Source organism: Kogia breviceps, chromosome 8 (assembly GCF_026419965.1).
Source record: "Kogia breviceps isolate mKogBre1 chromosome 8, mKogBre1 haplotype 1, whole genome shotgun sequence".
NCBI lineage: Eukaryota > Metazoa > Chordata > Mammalia > Artiodactyla > Physeteridae > Kogia > Kogia breviceps.
In genome coordinates this window covers 15,089,684-15,107,341 of record NC_081317.1, presented here as the reverse complement: position 1 = coordinate 15,107,341, position 17,658 = coordinate 15,089,684, and the positions used below count along the sequence as shown (strand labels likewise).

Sequence of the window (17,658 nt, the reverse complement as noted above, 5' to 3'; positions counted from 1 at the left end):
CCCTGCCCTCACAGAATCTGTCGTCAAGTAGGGGAAGTCTAGGATTAAACACACAATTGCAAACGTGCCAGGTGGTAGAAAAGAACTTCCACGCAGGATGCAGTCAAGACATACTGCTGACAGTGCAACCTGGTCCAGTGTGTCAGGACACGCATCACTAAGAAATGGGGGTTTGATCTGAAATTTAAAGGATGAATAGAATAATCCAGGCAAAGAGAAAAGGGGATTCGTATAGTCTTCCCGACAGGAATACATTTCTCTCCTTTCTTACCTTTACTGCTATTCAAATTCCATGTTTATACAACGGGAAGCATAACAGCATCTATTTTACAGGTTGTTGTAAGGATTCAGTGAGTAAATTATGTAAGGCATTTAAAGCTGTGCCTGGTACCTAATAAACAGTCATTATACATTAACTGTTATTATCATTATTTATTATTATCGTGGCGAGTTAGTAGGAATCATAGCCGCTGTCTCAGGACAAGCTCCTGAAATTGACCTGCCTGTAGGTGGACTTGGCACATAACTGACACTCTCCCTTCCGTCTGATCAGAGTGATGTGTGACGCTCCTGGCACACTGGATAGTCGGGGCGGGTCGGTTACCCTCCTACAAAGCCCACGTGCTTCTGGTCCCTCCAAGGAACAAGCACACTTACCAGGAGTCGTTTTGTTTGTTCCCAAACCTGCTTATGCCAGTTGTATTTGATATTATGTTCCTGAGACCAAAGTATTCTAGGAATGTGTCTTATACTTTATGAAAAGTATGTTTAGACCTCTATTTTTGTGTTTGGACAATAATTGTAAAACACTACAGAAAAGCATAAAAATGTCTAGGGTGAGAAATAATATTAGCTTATAAATTGTATTTGCTTAAACGCTAAAGATGTAAGCAAATTAGCTTTAAGTATGCCATTTAACTACTGCTCTCCTTTTTTCCAAAGCGATTAAAAAATTAAAACTTTTTGAAATAAAAAAAAAGTCAAATAAATCAATGAAATGCAAGCTTTTTTCTGTGGGAACTCATTTGAATTCTGTGGGAAAATTCTATAAAGACCAGTTGATGAAAGAATTGCCATTAATTTAAATAAAGGAGAAGTACCTGAAAAAGATTGGGAGGGCTCATAAAAATCTACAAACGTTTAGGTTGCTTCTTAAGAGTCTTTAAACTATTGCTCCACTTTGAATAGACCAAAGTTGGAAATACTATACAATTACCGGTGTGGTTTATGCAAGAAAGCCAGGAAAACATCAAATGGAATATATTATACAAACACCCTCAAAAAAGATTTTGGCCCTACCTCAAAAGGCTGGCCAAGAAATATATATTTATATATTTTAAGTTAAAATAAAGTGTGCTTATACATGTGCAGCATTGCATACATTTTAGTGTTCCTTATTTTAACTTTTTCTATTAATTGAGAAATTATTGGTTTCGAAATTTGTCTGATAAGGAGCCTGTGCTTGACTTCTTACTATGTGCTAAAAGTGGCATATATGTTCTTTTATTGACTTTCCGATGGTAGGTATCATTTTTATCTCCACCATGTCAATTGGAAAAATGAAGTTCAGATAACTTAATACTGTACCAACGTTCCATTGTTAATAAATGGCAGTCTACACCTTGGTCTGTCAGATTCCAGAGTCTAAAGCCTTAAGTATCTGAAATTTCATTGCCTCTCTACTACGTTATTACATTTTGTTGGGCTCATGAATTATTTTCTCCAGTGGAAAGATCTGTCTCTTAGAAGCAGATATAGTGTCTTCATCAAAAATCTAGCATCTGGGCTTCCCTGGTGGCGCAGCGGTTGAGAGTCTGCCTGCCGATGCAGGGGACACGGGTTCGTGCCCCGGTCCGGGAAGATCCCACGTGCCGCCGAGCGGCTGGGTCCGTGAGCCATGGCCGCTGAGCCTGCGCGTCCGGAGCCTGTGCTCCGCAACGGGAGAGGCCACAACAGTGAAAGGCCCGCGTATCACAAAAAAAAAAAAAAAAAAAAAAAAAAAAAAAAAAAAATCTAGCATCTACTACGACTGTGCTCTTGATTATATTAACATTGCATCTGTGCATTTCTTTATAGGTTATGAAGAGTTTTCACATATAGCATCCAAATTGACTGAGACATCAACTCCATAGGGTAGCTTTTCTTATTATCCTGATCATACAGATGAGGAAACACAGGGCTCAGGTAGGTTTCGAGATTTTTTGAGGTCACACATCTAATAAGTGGGAGAGCAGGGACTGTCAGCCTAATAAACTGACACTGACTTCAGCTCAATAAAAGATAAGAAGTCACACCCCTCTGCCCCACAGCAGGAGTCTGTGGAGATTAAATCCAGAGGCAAGTAAGTATAGAGTTCAGAGAGAAGAATCAAAATCACTGTGGACACTGAGGTTTCTCATAATAGAGATAACGATTATCCTGGTAGCTGGACTCTTTCCATAGACACCAATTAAACTCTGTCTGGAGCAGGAAGTTTGTAAAAAGCTGACATGGGCTCAGAAGCCATGGCCCCAGGATTGAAGCCTGAGGTGGATGCCCCCAAGAGATTTTCATCTGAACAATGCATAATTACATTGTGCTTGGCTAAAGCCCGGATGCTGGGTCAAGTCCACGTGAATATGAGAAGTAAAAATAAACCAAAGACCAGGAGTCATTGGAAAAATGCCAATAATTATACTGCCTGCCCTCAAGTTAAAGTTCCATGAATCTCCTTTGTCTTACAATACTATAACCTCTACAAAAATCAGGACAGGGTGTGGGGAAAAGTATCAAATCACACTGTCCTTAAGCACCTAGTTGGTGCTAGGAATTTTTTTCATCTCACCGAATTTAGTAAACTCTTGGAAGTGTCTATTTTTGTCCTTTTTTTTTTCACTAGGGTGCATTTCCCAAAGTAGTGGACTTAACAACAGATACTTGCAGAATTTGGATACAGGTCAATTAAAGACAATCTCAATTTGCAGTTTCCATTTTACTGCCTGGCCTGTCACAGTCAGAGGGCCTGAATTTTAATCACTCTCTGTTCACACATTCCCAGAGTGACCTTGAACACGTCACTTAACTCCCTCTGGCCTTAGTTTCTTCCTCTGTAAATGAAGGAGACAATTTAAACCACATACGATGTAGTATGTGAAAAATCTGTAGATTATTTGTATGGCAATGCATACAATTTAAAAATATTGTGTCAACATGTTTTTGGGACCCCATTCCAAGTAGAAAATAATTTATTTGCCCATTCACTGAGCACATTTAAAAAAATGGTGCCAATTACCATGCTAGGGAGATATACTGCTAAAGTGATAAAAAACATGGGTCCAGGTGTGTACATGGGGCTGACGGTCTCACAGGAGAGACAGGTGTTAATAACCAGGTAAACAAAGGTACAGTGGTAAACTGAGATTTGGGCTTCATTTGGGAAATCAGATTGCTAGGAAAACGTATTAAACAAGTCCTCATACAGCCTTTCAATGCAAGGAGCACAGGCTTTTGAGCTGAGATCTGAAGGATGCATAGACACTACTGCAGATAAGGAAGAAGGAAGAAAGCTTCAGGGAAGAGCCTGTGTGAAGCCTACGGGGTGGGAGGAGTGCGCACACCTAGTGAAGTGAAAGATTAGTGAGTTGACTGAGCGAGCCAAGAAGAGGTGTGAAACACAGAGTAAGAGGCAGGCAGAGGCCAGATCACGACAGACCTGTAGGTCATCTTAAGAGTGTGCCCCTTCTCCTAGGAGCAGGGATTAGTCACCAAAGGCTGTCAGCAGGGGTGTGACAAGATCAAATTTGCTTCTTAAGTAATAATTCTGGCGGCCTCCTGGAACACAGATTGGAAAGTGGTCTGAGTAGATTTGGGGAGGCTTAGCTAAAAGGCCGTTGTCATTTGGGGCAAAAGAAGATCTTAGTTTGAACTGTAGGCTACTCACGAACATTGACTAGCATCGTCAGAAAGCAATACGGTTCAAAGATTCAATTACCATTCTTGTATCAATATTTTGGAGTTGAACAGTTACTCTCTCATTCTCTGTGAGTGACATTTCTCCTAGGAGTTGGGAAGGACCTCAGAGATAACTGAGCCCAATTGTTTTCAAATTGTTTTAGCAAAAATTTAAAAATCACTTTATTTTCCCAAATGAGTTTTAATGCAGAATTCTCCTAAAGAAAATGGCTAAAGAGTTGCTCTGGTTAAAGGTGAGGTGCAACTCTTCTCTGCTCGGCCTGTACTCTCACCCCTGCAAGGCTCCTTTTTTGCACCCAGTGTTCTCATTCGGGAATACATGCCACAGACCCAGTGTGGACTTAGTTGGGCTCACAAAGGGCCCAGCCGGGGGAACCTGAACTCAGGTCTTCTGGTTCAAACACGTGTCCTTCTCAAAAGCACATCCTGAGGCTAGAGAATGATGCTTTGAAGACAAAGACCCCTTCGCTTTTATCTTTAAGTGTCTTACGGTGTCTGGCCTAGGACGGGAGACCAGGCAGTCAGTAAACATTTATGGAATTGCACAGAAGCCAGCAGAATTCACTGCTCAGGCTGATTTTGTGCTTCTTTTCTTTTTTCTCTCCCTCTCTCCCTTCCTCTTTTTTTCCCTTTCTCCCTCTCTCTTTTCTTTCCGCCCTCCCTCCCTGCTTCCTTCCCTCCTTTGCAATGAGAGGTGATTTCCATCACACTGCAGTTGGTAGTTTAGGCAGGTAATCTGAACACCTTGGATCATCCTGCCTCAGGGGCAGGTAGAATAGCATAGATGTTACGGGAAAGGGCTCTGCCAGGGTTTCAATCCTGCCTCTTATTTGATGTATAATCTTCAGCAAGTCAATTAACGTCTCTGGATCTTAACTTCCCCGTTCATACCATGGGACGAGTTGATGCTGCCAGATGAGTTGCCATGATGATTAAATGCGGTGAAAGTGTGTAGGACAGCGCCGGGGCAAAAGAAATGCCTTAGAGTGTTACCTTGAACCTAAACTCAGCCCCGTTCTCTTCCTGATGAATTTAATTCCAAGTTCACCCTGCTTGCAGAGCCCCCTTTCACAGAGCACTCAGAGTTTACACAGTGCTGGCAGCCATACCATCTCAGGTGAGCCAGACAGAGACCCTCTGAGGCAGGAAGAAGAAATTATGCTGCCTGTTTTACAGATGAGAAAACCAAGGTTCAGAAAGTCTAGTAATAGTGACCAAACTCAAAGGCCCCTTCCCAGTCTTTCCACCTTTTTAACTGCAAAACATAAGGATATCCTGGTAGCGAAACAATCCACAGGAAACCTCCCTGTGGGTCCCTCCTTTCCTCGACCTGTCTAACTGTCTAACTGAAGTACTGTGGTCTGACTCTAGGGCCAGCTCCTGCACAAGCTGAAAGAAATGCACCACAGTATCCCTGGGACCCCCCAAATTACCTAATATGTGATGGAAACCCAATCTGGTTGGGTGCTGAATTCCCCATTGGCAGCTGTGGTCTGGAATTAATCCTGCTACCATCATCCCAACAAGCACTGACCCTTGGGGGTGGGATGGGTCTTATTTATCTTAATGCTTCCAGAGCCCCACACAGAGTAAGTTCTCAGGAACTCCTCGCTAAGTTGACCTGCACTGAACCTGACCTCTTCTCTGTACTTACAGGGACTGTGTCTGACGTGTCTCCCTGGGCTCCAGAGTTGATTCAGGGTTCTACAACTGGTGCCATTTCTTGAATCTCAGCACACTACATTAGGGTCTATAAAACTCTACTCCTGGTCTGTCATCACCCACATGACCTTGAGGGGCTAACCCCGCCTGTGACATCATCATACACTCAAACCAAGGTGCCCCAACCAAGCACAGCCGTGTCTCCTGTGTCTGCTCACCTCCTAGAGCTGCGCAGGGCTCCTGACCACTACACCCCACCCCACCCCCCCACCCCCCGCCATGGAGTCAGCAAGACCCTTACAATCCTGCTACTTATCTGCCCTGTGACCTTGGACACGTTAATTCCATCTCTGCCTCATCAGTTTCCTTACCTGTAAAACAAATCCAATCGCATCAACTTCATAGAGATAATGTGTCAGGCTTTTTGAATTTTAAAATCTTACTCCTCATACGTAATCTGAAGGCTAGCGTAATTATCCCACGTTGCAAATGAGGTGCAGGGACTTACATAAAGCCCTGTGGCTAGTACATGGAGCCAGGATTTGGATCCAGTCCGTGTGCTGCTAAAGACCCAGGCTCTTTCTCTCTCCCACCCCCGCCCAACAATGCCACCCTTCTTGACACAAGTGATGGTGTCTGCTTGGTGGACTCAGCCCCCATGGAGCCCAGGACACACACAAATCGCAGCAGAGCAAGTGGTTCATTTGCAAATCCCAGCTTGCTCAGCTCAGGTGGCCCAAGGTCCCCGGTGTTAGCACCTCTGTCTGACACCTTCGTGGCAGGGAGGTGCCCTGCCTGCTGGTGTGAGAAACGCTCATTAAAGCCTCTGGTTCAGGTGGCAGGAAGCAGCCCACAGCCAGCAAGGAGGTTCAGTTCTCCTGGGAAGGCTGCAGACGAATCAGCACAGAGCTGCATTTCTGTGTCCCCTGCTCCCCCCAGTATCCAATACTAAGTGAACATAATTGAGTGACATGCCAAAGTGGAATTCCAGGCACCCTCTCCAGGTGAGTGAAGGAGGGAGGTAATGATTAGGGCAAGTTTCCTCATCTCAGGAGGAGAGACGACACCACTGCGAGTTCTTTCTTTGCAGGTCCCAGCGGCGGCAGGATATTACTAGCTGTCTGTGCCTTGCAGAGGAAGAGCGACTTACAGATGTGGACAGATTTTGCACTCAGAAGAGTGAAGCGACCTGGTCAAGGTCCACAGCTCGCTAAGGTTAGGGTGCAGTCTCATCCAACCCCCGATTCTGTTCCGTGTTCTTCCCGTTACCTGATTTTGTCCCTCCTTCCTCCCTTCTAAAGCCTGTCCAGCTCCTCTCTCCTCTGGAGCCCTCCTGAGCCTTCCCTAGACTCAGCGTGCCCGATGGTGCTCTATACTCTGTGCCCTGGATACTCCGCTCACCTTTAATAAATGTGTCTTCCCCGTGTCTTTGGGCTTCTGGACTATCCACTTCATTCTCTGGAGTGACAACCAGCAACACTGACAGGTGCTTTTGTTTAAAGTCTGGTAATGGTTAAGTGTTAACTCTTTTGCCCAGGTGCACCGCCAGCGTGGTCAGCCCGGGGATGCACCACTTCTTCACTTAGGGATCTGATCAAAAGCCACCTCTTGTGGTGTCTAGGCTCAATTATATCCCCCCCAAATCCATACATTCAAGTCCTCACCTGCAGTATCTCCAAATGTGACTATTTGGCGATAAGGTCTTTAAAGAGGTAATTAAGTTAAAATGAGGTCACTGAGGTGAGCCCTATCCCAATAGCACTGGTGTCCTTATAAGAAAAGAGGATTAGGACACAGATACACAGAGATACAAGACCCTGTGAAGACACAGGGAGAAGATGTCCAGCTACAAGCCAAGGAGAGAGGCCTCAGGAATAACCAATACCTCAGTCTCAGACTTCCAGGCACCAGAACTGGGAAAAAACGCATTTCTGTTGTTTAAACCACTCAGTCAGTGGGAGTTAGCTATGGCGGCCCTAGCAAGCTAATATATGTGGGGAGTTCCTCCTGACTGCCAACAGAACTCCTCCTGACTCCTCCTTTAAGAGACATCTTTCACGGCACTGTTACCATGTTCACTTCTGAATCTCCCCCAGTGCCCGATGCAGGTCAGGTGACTGAGGCCCAGTGGGTCTAAATGGAATCCACTTCAGACCCTCACTCGTGGTGGCGGTTTGGGCCAATTGTCACAGATGACAAGGGAGCTATTTTGTGACTGGGCCCCTTTCCTAGTCCCTGGTTCTGCAGCATTTCAACAAGTAAGCCACTGCCGGCCGAAATTCCATTTGTTTCACAACGATCACAAGCTAGATGAAAAGAAAGGGGCTCCAAGTTGGAGGGAATGGGGAGAACAGAGATGAGCAGGACGAGTGTAAAAGGAGGAGGTTTTATTATGGGAAATAGAAGAAAATCTGCCGACTAATTTGTGGGTTTTAGGTTAACGGGAACTTAAAATAAGGGGCCCTCCATATTGGCTGGTGTAATCAGGAAAGACTTCCTAAAGGAGGAAGCATTTGATCTGAGTCTAGAAAATCGAGAGGAAAATGAGTGCTTGGGTGAGGGTGGCTGGGATAGAGGAGGACTTTTTAAAGAGTTTGGTGCTTTTTAAATTTTGAGTGCATGTAGAGCAGAGTGATTAAGAACACAGTACTCAGAGTCAAAGAGTCGGGGTATCTTGTCTCTTCTTCTTATATCAGCATCGTTGACTTTTGGGGCCAGATCACTGTTTGTTGTGGGGACTGCAGTAGCACTCACATGTGTTATGACACTCAGAAATGTCTTCAGACCTTTGTAAATGTTCCCTGGAGACAAAGCCACCTCCATTGAGAACTACTGACTTACACTGCTGTTTTGGACCAATTCCTTGCCCTCTCTGAGCTTCAGTTTTCTAATCTGTACAATGGGGGTAGCAATTGTGGATAAAATATGTGGCTGACACAGAATCTGTTAAGTGAAAGTGACTTAGCCTCAGTCTTTTTAAGAGTGGATCTGTTTTCATCGAATAAAGTTGAATGTGGAATCTCCAAATATGAAACAGATGAAAGCATCACTGCTCTAGCAGAAGCAGGGTGGATAGACCCCAAGCCTGCCTTCTTGCTCTTCCATGATGCCTTCATGGAAGCCCTGGAGACACAAATACAGAAAACCCCCAGATGTAGCTCATGAATGCCCTGGGAGAGTGGAGTCTGAGAGACTTGGATTTGAATTCTAGCTCCTTCTCTGTGGGTCCCTGAGACAGTTGATAAACCCTAGGTGCTATGAAGGCATGAGCCCTGTCTGGCGTGTTCACCCCTGTGTTCTCCATCATCATTCTTCAGAATACCTGGTACATCGAGAGCAGGGCTGGGACTAGGGTGCGGCCAGCAAGGCAGGTAGGTATTTGAGGAGGCAATCCCTCTCAGGTGAGGACCCTGTCCTCGCGTGACCGGGGAGGGAGTGCTTCCTTCATGGTAGGTGCCTCCTTTGCTTCACTCAACTCCAGCCCCTGAGCAAAGGCCCCCAGTCAATAAATTGTTTGATTCATCAGTTAACTCAGTTTCTTCACCGTTAAGATAGGGATGCTAAAATCTGCTTTGCCAAGTAATTTTAAAATTAGATAATACATTTAAGCAACCAGAATGATGTCACATAGCAGTCAGGGCTACTGCTAATTTCCTTCATCTGTCAGATGGATCAGACAGCCTACGGAGGCTGAAAGTTCAGGGTGTTTTCAGGAAACAGAAATCCAGTGCAGCCAGAGCCAGTAGGGGAGAAGCCACAGACAATCCAGAAAACTGTGGGTCTGGACCATGCAAGGCCATGAGCTCCAGATACATCTTCTGTAGTGCCTGTGCGCCTGCACCAGGTCTGAGCCTGTGGAGGTGGCAGGTGGTCCAGCACTTACCTCTCTCTAGGCAGCTGGTGGTTGGGATTGTGGCGGCAGCGGACGCTGAGGCCGAAGAGCTTGCGGGCCGTGCGCTGGATCTTCTGCCTCTGGGCCTCCGTGGCGCTCTGCAGGAGCTTGTAGCGGTTCTGCAGGTCCCAGTCGTTGCCCCAGTGCTGATGGATGCTCCCAATGGTCAGGAAGTGGTTGCTAGGGAGACGCTTCATGAACGATTTAAACTCATCTAGCAAGAGACAAAGGCCAAGAAGGCGGGCTGAGCATGACACAGCCCCCATCTGAGGCTCAAATGCTGAGCCCCATCCACAAGCAAAGCAGGCGCACAATAAAGCCAACTTGTTGGGGGCCTGTAAACATGGCACCAGCCTGCTCCACTCCTAGCAGGCAGTGAAGAGGCCACTGTGTTTTCACTGACGGGTCTTTTACTTTGCTACCGCAGGTGTGAACCTGCATCCCGCATCCTTGCTTCATACAGGGCTGCCCAAACTTCTGTCATTTGAATGCCAACTTTATGACATTCACATATCACTTGCACTTATATTTACTTGTACTTATCTTTGAATCAATTAAGCCAAATTTTTATCCAATCCAAGTAGAGAATCACTATCAAATGCCCTCGTTAGAACGGGAGCTATAAAAATAAAGCTGTAAAAATAAATATAATGAGAATGATGTTAATACATTCTAGCCAATCGCTGTGGCCTGCTAAATGACCGAACCCCTGTGCCTGCTCTCACTTTGAAATTTAGGAAAGGAGCAAGTGATAGATGTGAAAGGATATTAGCAGCAACTGAGACCTTCTCTCTGATGTAATCTTCAGGACCGGCAGAGGACTGGCATCGATCACCCTCCCCGCTGTGTGCCCCACTCTCACTGGGAGCTGCATGTGTGGACCACCTTCATCAAGCAGAGTTTGGGAAACTCCAGCTTAAGATACGGGGATGAACTCTGGGGTCTCCTGGGTGAAGATTTCTGCCTCAGTTTGTGATGCCGAGTTTCAGTGTGTCAGCATGTGCTACAAGGTGACACAGCCTTAGAAATTATCTAGGTCAGCTTTCTTGTTCTACATTTGGAGAAACTGAAGCCTCGAGTGGGAATATCATTTTCTGAAGGTAGAACAGTCCATGAGTAACAAGAGACAGGACTAAAACCTGAGCTGTTCGTTTTCTGATCTGATACCTCCTACTCAATGCCCCACTCGACTATTGGGAAAATTAAAAAATTAAGGGGTTGATCATTTTGCAGGAAAAAAAAGGCTAACTGGTTGGAATATCTATCTATCATCTATCTATCTATCTATCTATCTATCTATCTATCTATCTATCTATCATCTGTCTATCTATCTATCTATCTATCTATCTATCTATCTATCTATCTATCTATCATCTGTCTATTGATATCTGAAGCTTGATACTTTCCATAAAACCTACAAGGAAATTTCAGGTATATTAGGCATTCTTCTTTTTTTTTTTTTTTAAATGCCTTCAAAGCTCTCCATAAGCACCAGGGTCAGTCTTAAACATCTACAATATATAAGTGATTTTATAGCAAACATACGAGGTGGGTGCTTTTAGTGCCCCCTTTTATAGAAACTAAGACACAGAGAAGTTAATTAACTTGCCAAGGTCACACAGCCAGCAAACTCTAGACTGGCTCCGAATCTTATGCTCTTATGTAGCATATTACACTTACTCTCAACACATAAAGAGGATCAGTGAATTGAGAGGAAAAAAACTATATATTTTTTAATATATTAACATCTTTTATGTTAAGGCGCTGAAACAGGAGTCTCTGACTCCTCAGGAACCTCGTTACAGGCAGTCAGACATGCATGAGTTCAAACTGATTCTTGACCCTTGGATGGCTGGATAAGCATTATTCTCTCAATGCCTCAGTTTCCCCATCTGTCAATAATAGCATCTAATTCAAATCTTGAGAGACGCTGTCTGCCTAAATCGTTTTCGATATCCAGAAGGTGCTGAGTGGATGGCTGTGTAAGATTGGGAGGATAACACATGACGGTACTGATGGATTTATTCAGTGGGCTGGCTGGGGGCAGGGGACTGGCCCTAACGACCCTGCTGCTCTGGCCAGTCCAGCTCTCCCCGCCACACAGCTCACCCTGCAGAGGGCTCTGCTGACCTCAGAGGAATAACAGTCCTTTGAAAGAACCAAAATTTGGGTCAGATACGAACACCTAATTAAAAAGTGAAAATGATTTCATTCTCTTGACTGAAAGTAGAAGGGTTCCCTCCCAATAAAGGAGGCGTAGACCCCCATTTATGTGTGTAAACTAGGTCCTATGTGACCCAAAACCCTCGAGCCATGAAGGAATCAATGGCTTTGACCTTTGGCCAGTCCTTAATTCCTGCAAATTACTTGAGGCTGAGTCATTAAGGCTATGGGTTGCAAAGGAAAAGGAGGAAAGTACACATGCACAAGGCCACATACATGTGTGGATGGATGGCTTTGTTTTTACGGGCACAAGCATTTCAAATGGATGAGTCCAGGATATCTAGAGGAAGGTGTGCTTTTGTGGAGAGACAGTCGTGACACAGAAATCATTTCTGGGGCCTTTCAGCTTACCCTGCAGCATCTCAGCGTTCTGCATTTCCTCCCACACCCACCCACTCAAAGTGGCTTCTCTTCCTTGGGAATAAGGATTCTGTGCTAGGCATCCCTACTACTTGTGCACACAGCCTACGCCCGCCTCTGCTTTTTAGCAATCAGTAGAATCTCTTTTCAAAAGCATTTTATCAAATGCTTCTTTTGTTTGAGGCCAAAAAAATCATCATCATACATTTCCATCATGAACCTCTCCTCTTTCCTGGATTCCCAGGATTTTAAATGGACTAATGGGTGCCGGTTCCTAAGGCAGCACAGCTCCCTCCACTCGATGACCCCGTGAGAGCAGGATCATGGATGCATTCTGCCCTCCCAGAACTGGGGGGAGGCCTAGAGATCATGGAAACCTGTGGTTTTCAAACACAGCGCTCTACAGCTCCGCTTTTATCTGTGGTACACAGTGGCTCCAAGGTAAGATTTTGTTTGATCAAAGGGTTTCTTGGCTAAAGATTTAAATAAATTCAAATATTAAAAACACAAACATGTCCTCTCATTTATCAGATGAGGGAACTGAGGCCTGGGGGTGGGTAAAGTAGAATTAATAAGTTACAAAAGCTGCTATGAGCAGTGGATTTGGAATCAGGCATTCCATTACCAGCGCTGTCATTTACCAACTGCGGAACCCAGGGGAAGACGCTGGGTCTTGACACCCTCCCTCCTCTAGAGCACAGGGATGTCACCACTCACTTTAACTTCATCTATTAATGTAATAGATTTAAGGGATATAAGGTTGTGTTAAAAACAGAAACGCTCTCTACAGACGTCCATTTATTTAACAGATCTCTGAGCACATATTAAATGCCAAATATCTACTTGGCATCTCTTTTTGGAAGTCTCAAGGGTTCCCAAGCGTTTCATGTCCGAAGCTGAGTACACAGTCTTCTTTCCAAACCTTCCAGGGTGTTCTAGCTCTGTGAATGGTGCCAGCATCCATCAGATTGTCTAGCAAGCACACCTAAAAAACGTCGTTGGAGCTCACCTCAATACCCTTCCCTTCAACTCTCAGAGTCAATCGACCATCAAGACCTGCTAATTGTTCCTTTGAAATACCTCAGCATCTCTGCACGTTTCCCGTTTTTACTACCTATACAACCCCTGTAACTCACATGGCAACCATCTCTCTCCCAGGCGCCTCCCACTGGCCCACCTGCACTCACCCTCTGGTCTCTGCACACACTCAGGTACTGAGACTCTCCCTCGAGGCGGCCTCTCCTGACTCCCTGGCCATACTGCCCTCCAACGCCACGAGATTTGCTCACAGGAGCTCCTCGTTCCTTACACATATATGATTAGCGTGTCACTATTCTCTGCAGAGTTACATGGTCAGTGCCTGGATTGCCCACTAACTAGAAGCTCCACGAGGCAAAAATCCAACTTTGCACCTCACCTACTTTGTGGCCTCGGGTGACTGATGTTCCTCCCCTGAAATTCATTTTTCTCAACCACAAAAACAGGAAGTAGCTAAGTTACCTGAAAAGTGACCTCCAGCTATGAAAGTCTGTGAATTCGTTGGATATCTATAGCAATATCTACCTATGTATGTACATATATATAGATATATACATACCCATATTTACACATATATGTGTGTTCACTTATTTAGGGAGACAGGCACACACACACACACACACACAGACTCAGGAATCAATACAACTAGCTTTGACTCCCCTCTCCAGAGGCTTCCTATGTGCTATGACGCATTATTCTCTCTGTCGTCTGGGTACCACAGAAGCAATACATCATAGGACCACAAACTCAATTATGTTATTCAGTATTCCACTCGCTGGAGATTTACTGAGTGCCTACTCTTTGACGGCCACTAGGATGGCTCTGGAACCTCCAGCGTGAAAGACTTGGGTGGTCACCGAATGTTCCCCTCAGCCATACTAATTCCAGTGAGATCATTTTCTCGCCTTGGCATGGCACCATTCATGCAGTAGTAGCATTAGGCTCTCTACCTGAATTCTCCAGGTCCTTGTAAGCTTCAGCCCAAGACTTGGCCATGTTGGCCAGCGTGTACTCCATGATCTGGATGTCGGTGATGGGGCAGTTGCACTGCGGGAACTCCTCGGCACACTGGCATCTACACTGGCTGTTCTGGCACACGTACTCCCCCTCACCATTGCACATGATGTAGCTCAAGGCCGACTGGACAAATTTCTCTTGCAGATACTGGGGGAAGATGATCTGAAGACCTGTTTGAGAATAGCAAGGAGGGGAAAAGGAAAGGTTAGAAAAGGTGTTTCATTAACAGTTTCGAGAGGTGATGCGTAGGACTCCGAAGCTGCTGGCTTTCTCTTTGTGTACTGTAACCAAACTATTTCTGGGCCTGCCTAGATCCACACAGGGCATAATTGGTGAGGCCTCCAGTTGCCTTGCTTCTAGTTAAACTTCTCAGGTCATGACCTTGGCCATCTCTGCACTGCATACTCTATTCTGTGATATTAGGACTGAAGCTGGAGCCAGATCTGTTAATATACCTTTTCCATTTGGGGAGAAAACCCTTATTGAAAACACAAGATTGCTGTTTATTTTTCCTTATTTCCTTCTTTTCTTTCCTTTTCCTTTCATCTAATATTTATGAACCCTATTTATGAAGCACAAGTCCTGAGCTAGGCACTAGGTCTATAGAGATAAAAAAGACATGATCTTTGCCCTTGGGGAGTTTATAATATAATCAGCAGGGGTAGACATGGACACACATCATCATAACATAGCTTTATAGACCCAGAGCAGAGCCGGCCATATGAAGAAACGGGACAGCAGAAAGCTGCAAATAGCATCGCTGGGATAGCAGGGAAACTTTTGCAGAGGAGATGATATTTGGGCTGGTTGAAAAGTGAATAAGAGATCATTATGTAAAAAACAACAGGAAGCATACTCTAAAGAGAGGGGTAGCAAGAACTAAGACTTAACATGTCTGGGAGTTGCTGCTGAATGAAATGAATTTGATGGGCGGGGCTTCAGTGCTGGAGGACAACGGGTTTTAGAAAAGGGCAGATGCCAGAGTGCAAAGGTCGTTATTATATGCTAAGGAACTTGGACTCCATCCTGTGAATAATGGGAATACTTTGGTAGTTTCCTGGGTAAGAATGATATAAATAGAGTTATATAATTTAACAGGACCACAGTATCACTCGCACATACACATAAATATCAGTGGAGAATGGCATCAAATTAAATTAATTATCTCTTCTTTGCTTAAAAATGAAGAAGGCAAAGCCCACCAAGAGGAAATAAGTAGCTCATGGTTATAAGATGAGTACTGTTGACCACATCTCATGATTTTTTCTCTATACTTGACTAATCAAAGTCCTAAGCCAGAGGGCCAATGACGGAGAAGGATTTATCTGGACATGGGCACTACTCTTGTACCTAGGAAATGTCAGCACAGCAGGCCACTGCCTATGGTGCCCAGAAAAAAAGGACAACTCCGGGCTAAATTAATTAATTCAAGCACTTTTGCCTGGGACATTTCTCTCCACCTCATTTAGAGCTGCCAGCGGTTTTTGCCACCAATGCATATTGGGGTAATGGTTTTACTACCCACTGTGTAAAAGAGAACTGTGCTATTTGGATTAAATTTTTTTCTCATTCCTGCTTCAGGGACATCCCTAATCCTACTCATCAGGGATCTGCTGAATAAACTCAGCATTTCTTTCACTCTCGACTTCAAAGTTGTGTTTCTAGATTTCTATCTTTGTTTCTCCTGCTTTCAAATTATTAAAAAAAAAAAAAACAACGAAGCCCATCATTTCAACCTGTCTTCATATGGCAGCTAGAAAAAGACTATTTTCAGAGGGGCCTTGTGAAAAAGAAGACTGTGCTTCTAGTATGCCTTCTGGTAGGAAACCATAACACAGTAGTTAAGAGCTGGGCATTACTAGAGTCAGGCTTCTCTACTGACTACCGAAGTCATCTCAAGTTAGTTAGTCAACCTCTCAAAGGCTCCACTTTCTCTTCTCTAAAATGGAGATACCTTCAGTACCTACATCAGAGGGTTATTGAGAGAGCGAAGTGAAATGATTCTTGATAATTGTCTAGAACAAGTCCCTGACGCATAGCAAACAAACGAATGTGATTTATTCCTATTTTTGATGATGATGATGACACGGATGCCATTTCTCTGATTAAAGTTTTTTTAAAAGTTTTAACAGAAACTTCAGGATAAACAAAGGAACATGAGCTGTGAGTATCTAATCAGAAGAAGAAAATATCCAGAAGGCAGTGTTTGCGTATTTGGAGAGCTTCCACAAAAAAGTGGGGTTTAGAATTATGTGTTTGTTGAACCAGCACTGGTGGGAGGGCTATTCGGAAAGGGGGATCCTTTGTCAACATGCACGGAAGACGTTCTAACAGACAGAGCTGAACAGACCCGGGGGCGATGATCCTCCACAAGGCTGGGTGAGTGCCACCCCAAAGAGCAGAGGGTCCCGACGAGTGAGTCACTGCTCAGAAGGGCTCCTGTACGGAGGGGTATGATGCAAATACCAAAAGGTAGAGCAAACCAAATCAAGCAGTAAAGTCCTTCTAAACCAAGTCTCTAATTCTTTCAGAGTATGCATTATTGAGTCACTTTATCTGTATCACCATTTTCACTTCCAAAGCAAAATTTATTTTTAGCTGATCCCAATCCCCTATAGGCATCTGAGTCTATGGACTGGGGTTAAGTTTCTGTTGCTTAAAGAAACTCTACAGACTATACTCTCAGTCCTACTTTTCTAGCTTGCTCATCATTTTCTTTCTCCCCCTTTGTAGGGGATGAAATATTCTATTCTTGGTCCCAGCCCAAAAGGCATTTGGGGAGAACATTTTTCAAAAATTGCATTAAATCACTTCTCTGTCTGGCAAGGACACAAAAGGCAGTATTACCTACTCCATTTAATGCAACTGAAAACAGATGAAGTTTGGGGTTGGGGGGTTTCTGGGAGCAGCTGAAACACAAAACTAGTTGCTCTTTAAAAATGGAAACCCAGAACCTGCCAAGCTGTCTCTGAGGTGGAATCTCCTGGGCAAATTTGAAAGAGAATAATGAAGACATAGCACTTAAAAAGCACTTTTCTGCAAAATGTCATTACTGTTTAAAGTTACATAACCACTTCTCCAGCAGCGGAGGTTCACATAGCAGTCACCGGCAGTGTCATCTCCCAACGACCTGTGTCCAACAAAGAGGCCCATTGCTGAGCACCTCCTACATGGGCGCCTGAGTCCTGCCGGCTTCAATGGAAGCCATAAATAATTTGGAGGGGGATTTGGCCTGGGAAACCACAGTTTGAAAGATATACAGCTGCCGGCTGGGGTGGAATCTTCTGTCCCCAGAGTTCCCAAAGATACACACACACACACACACACACACACACACGGAAAGGAAAACTGAGAAAATGAGAGAGAGAGAAAAAGGCCACCCTTGGTGCCAAGCATATAAATTTGGCCTCACAAAACCCAGGAAGGCAAAAGTTGAAAGTTCCATTTGCACAGCGACTCACCCATGCTAAACATTTGGAATCTGCTCCCCCCCACCCAGTCTTGTTATACTTAAA

General features: G+C 44.6%; 1 protein-coding gene across 1 annotated transcript in view; it reads right to left on the bottom strand.

The window, feature by feature from the left end:
* Positions 1–17,658, bottom strand: part of BRINP1 (BMP/retinoic acid inducible neural specific 1) — a 183,828-nt gene that overhangs the window by 15,502 nt on the left and 150,668 nt on the right. The window contains exons 6-7 of the mRNA XM_059071965.2: positions 14,077–14,313; positions 9,497–9,719 (exon numbers count right to left, since the gene is read on the bottom strand). Of these exons, the coding sequence (XP_058927948.1) occupies positions 9,497–9,719; positions 14,077–14,313 (460 nt within the window). The remainder of the gene's footprint in view (positions 1–9,496; positions 9,720–14,076; positions 14,314–17,658) is intronic.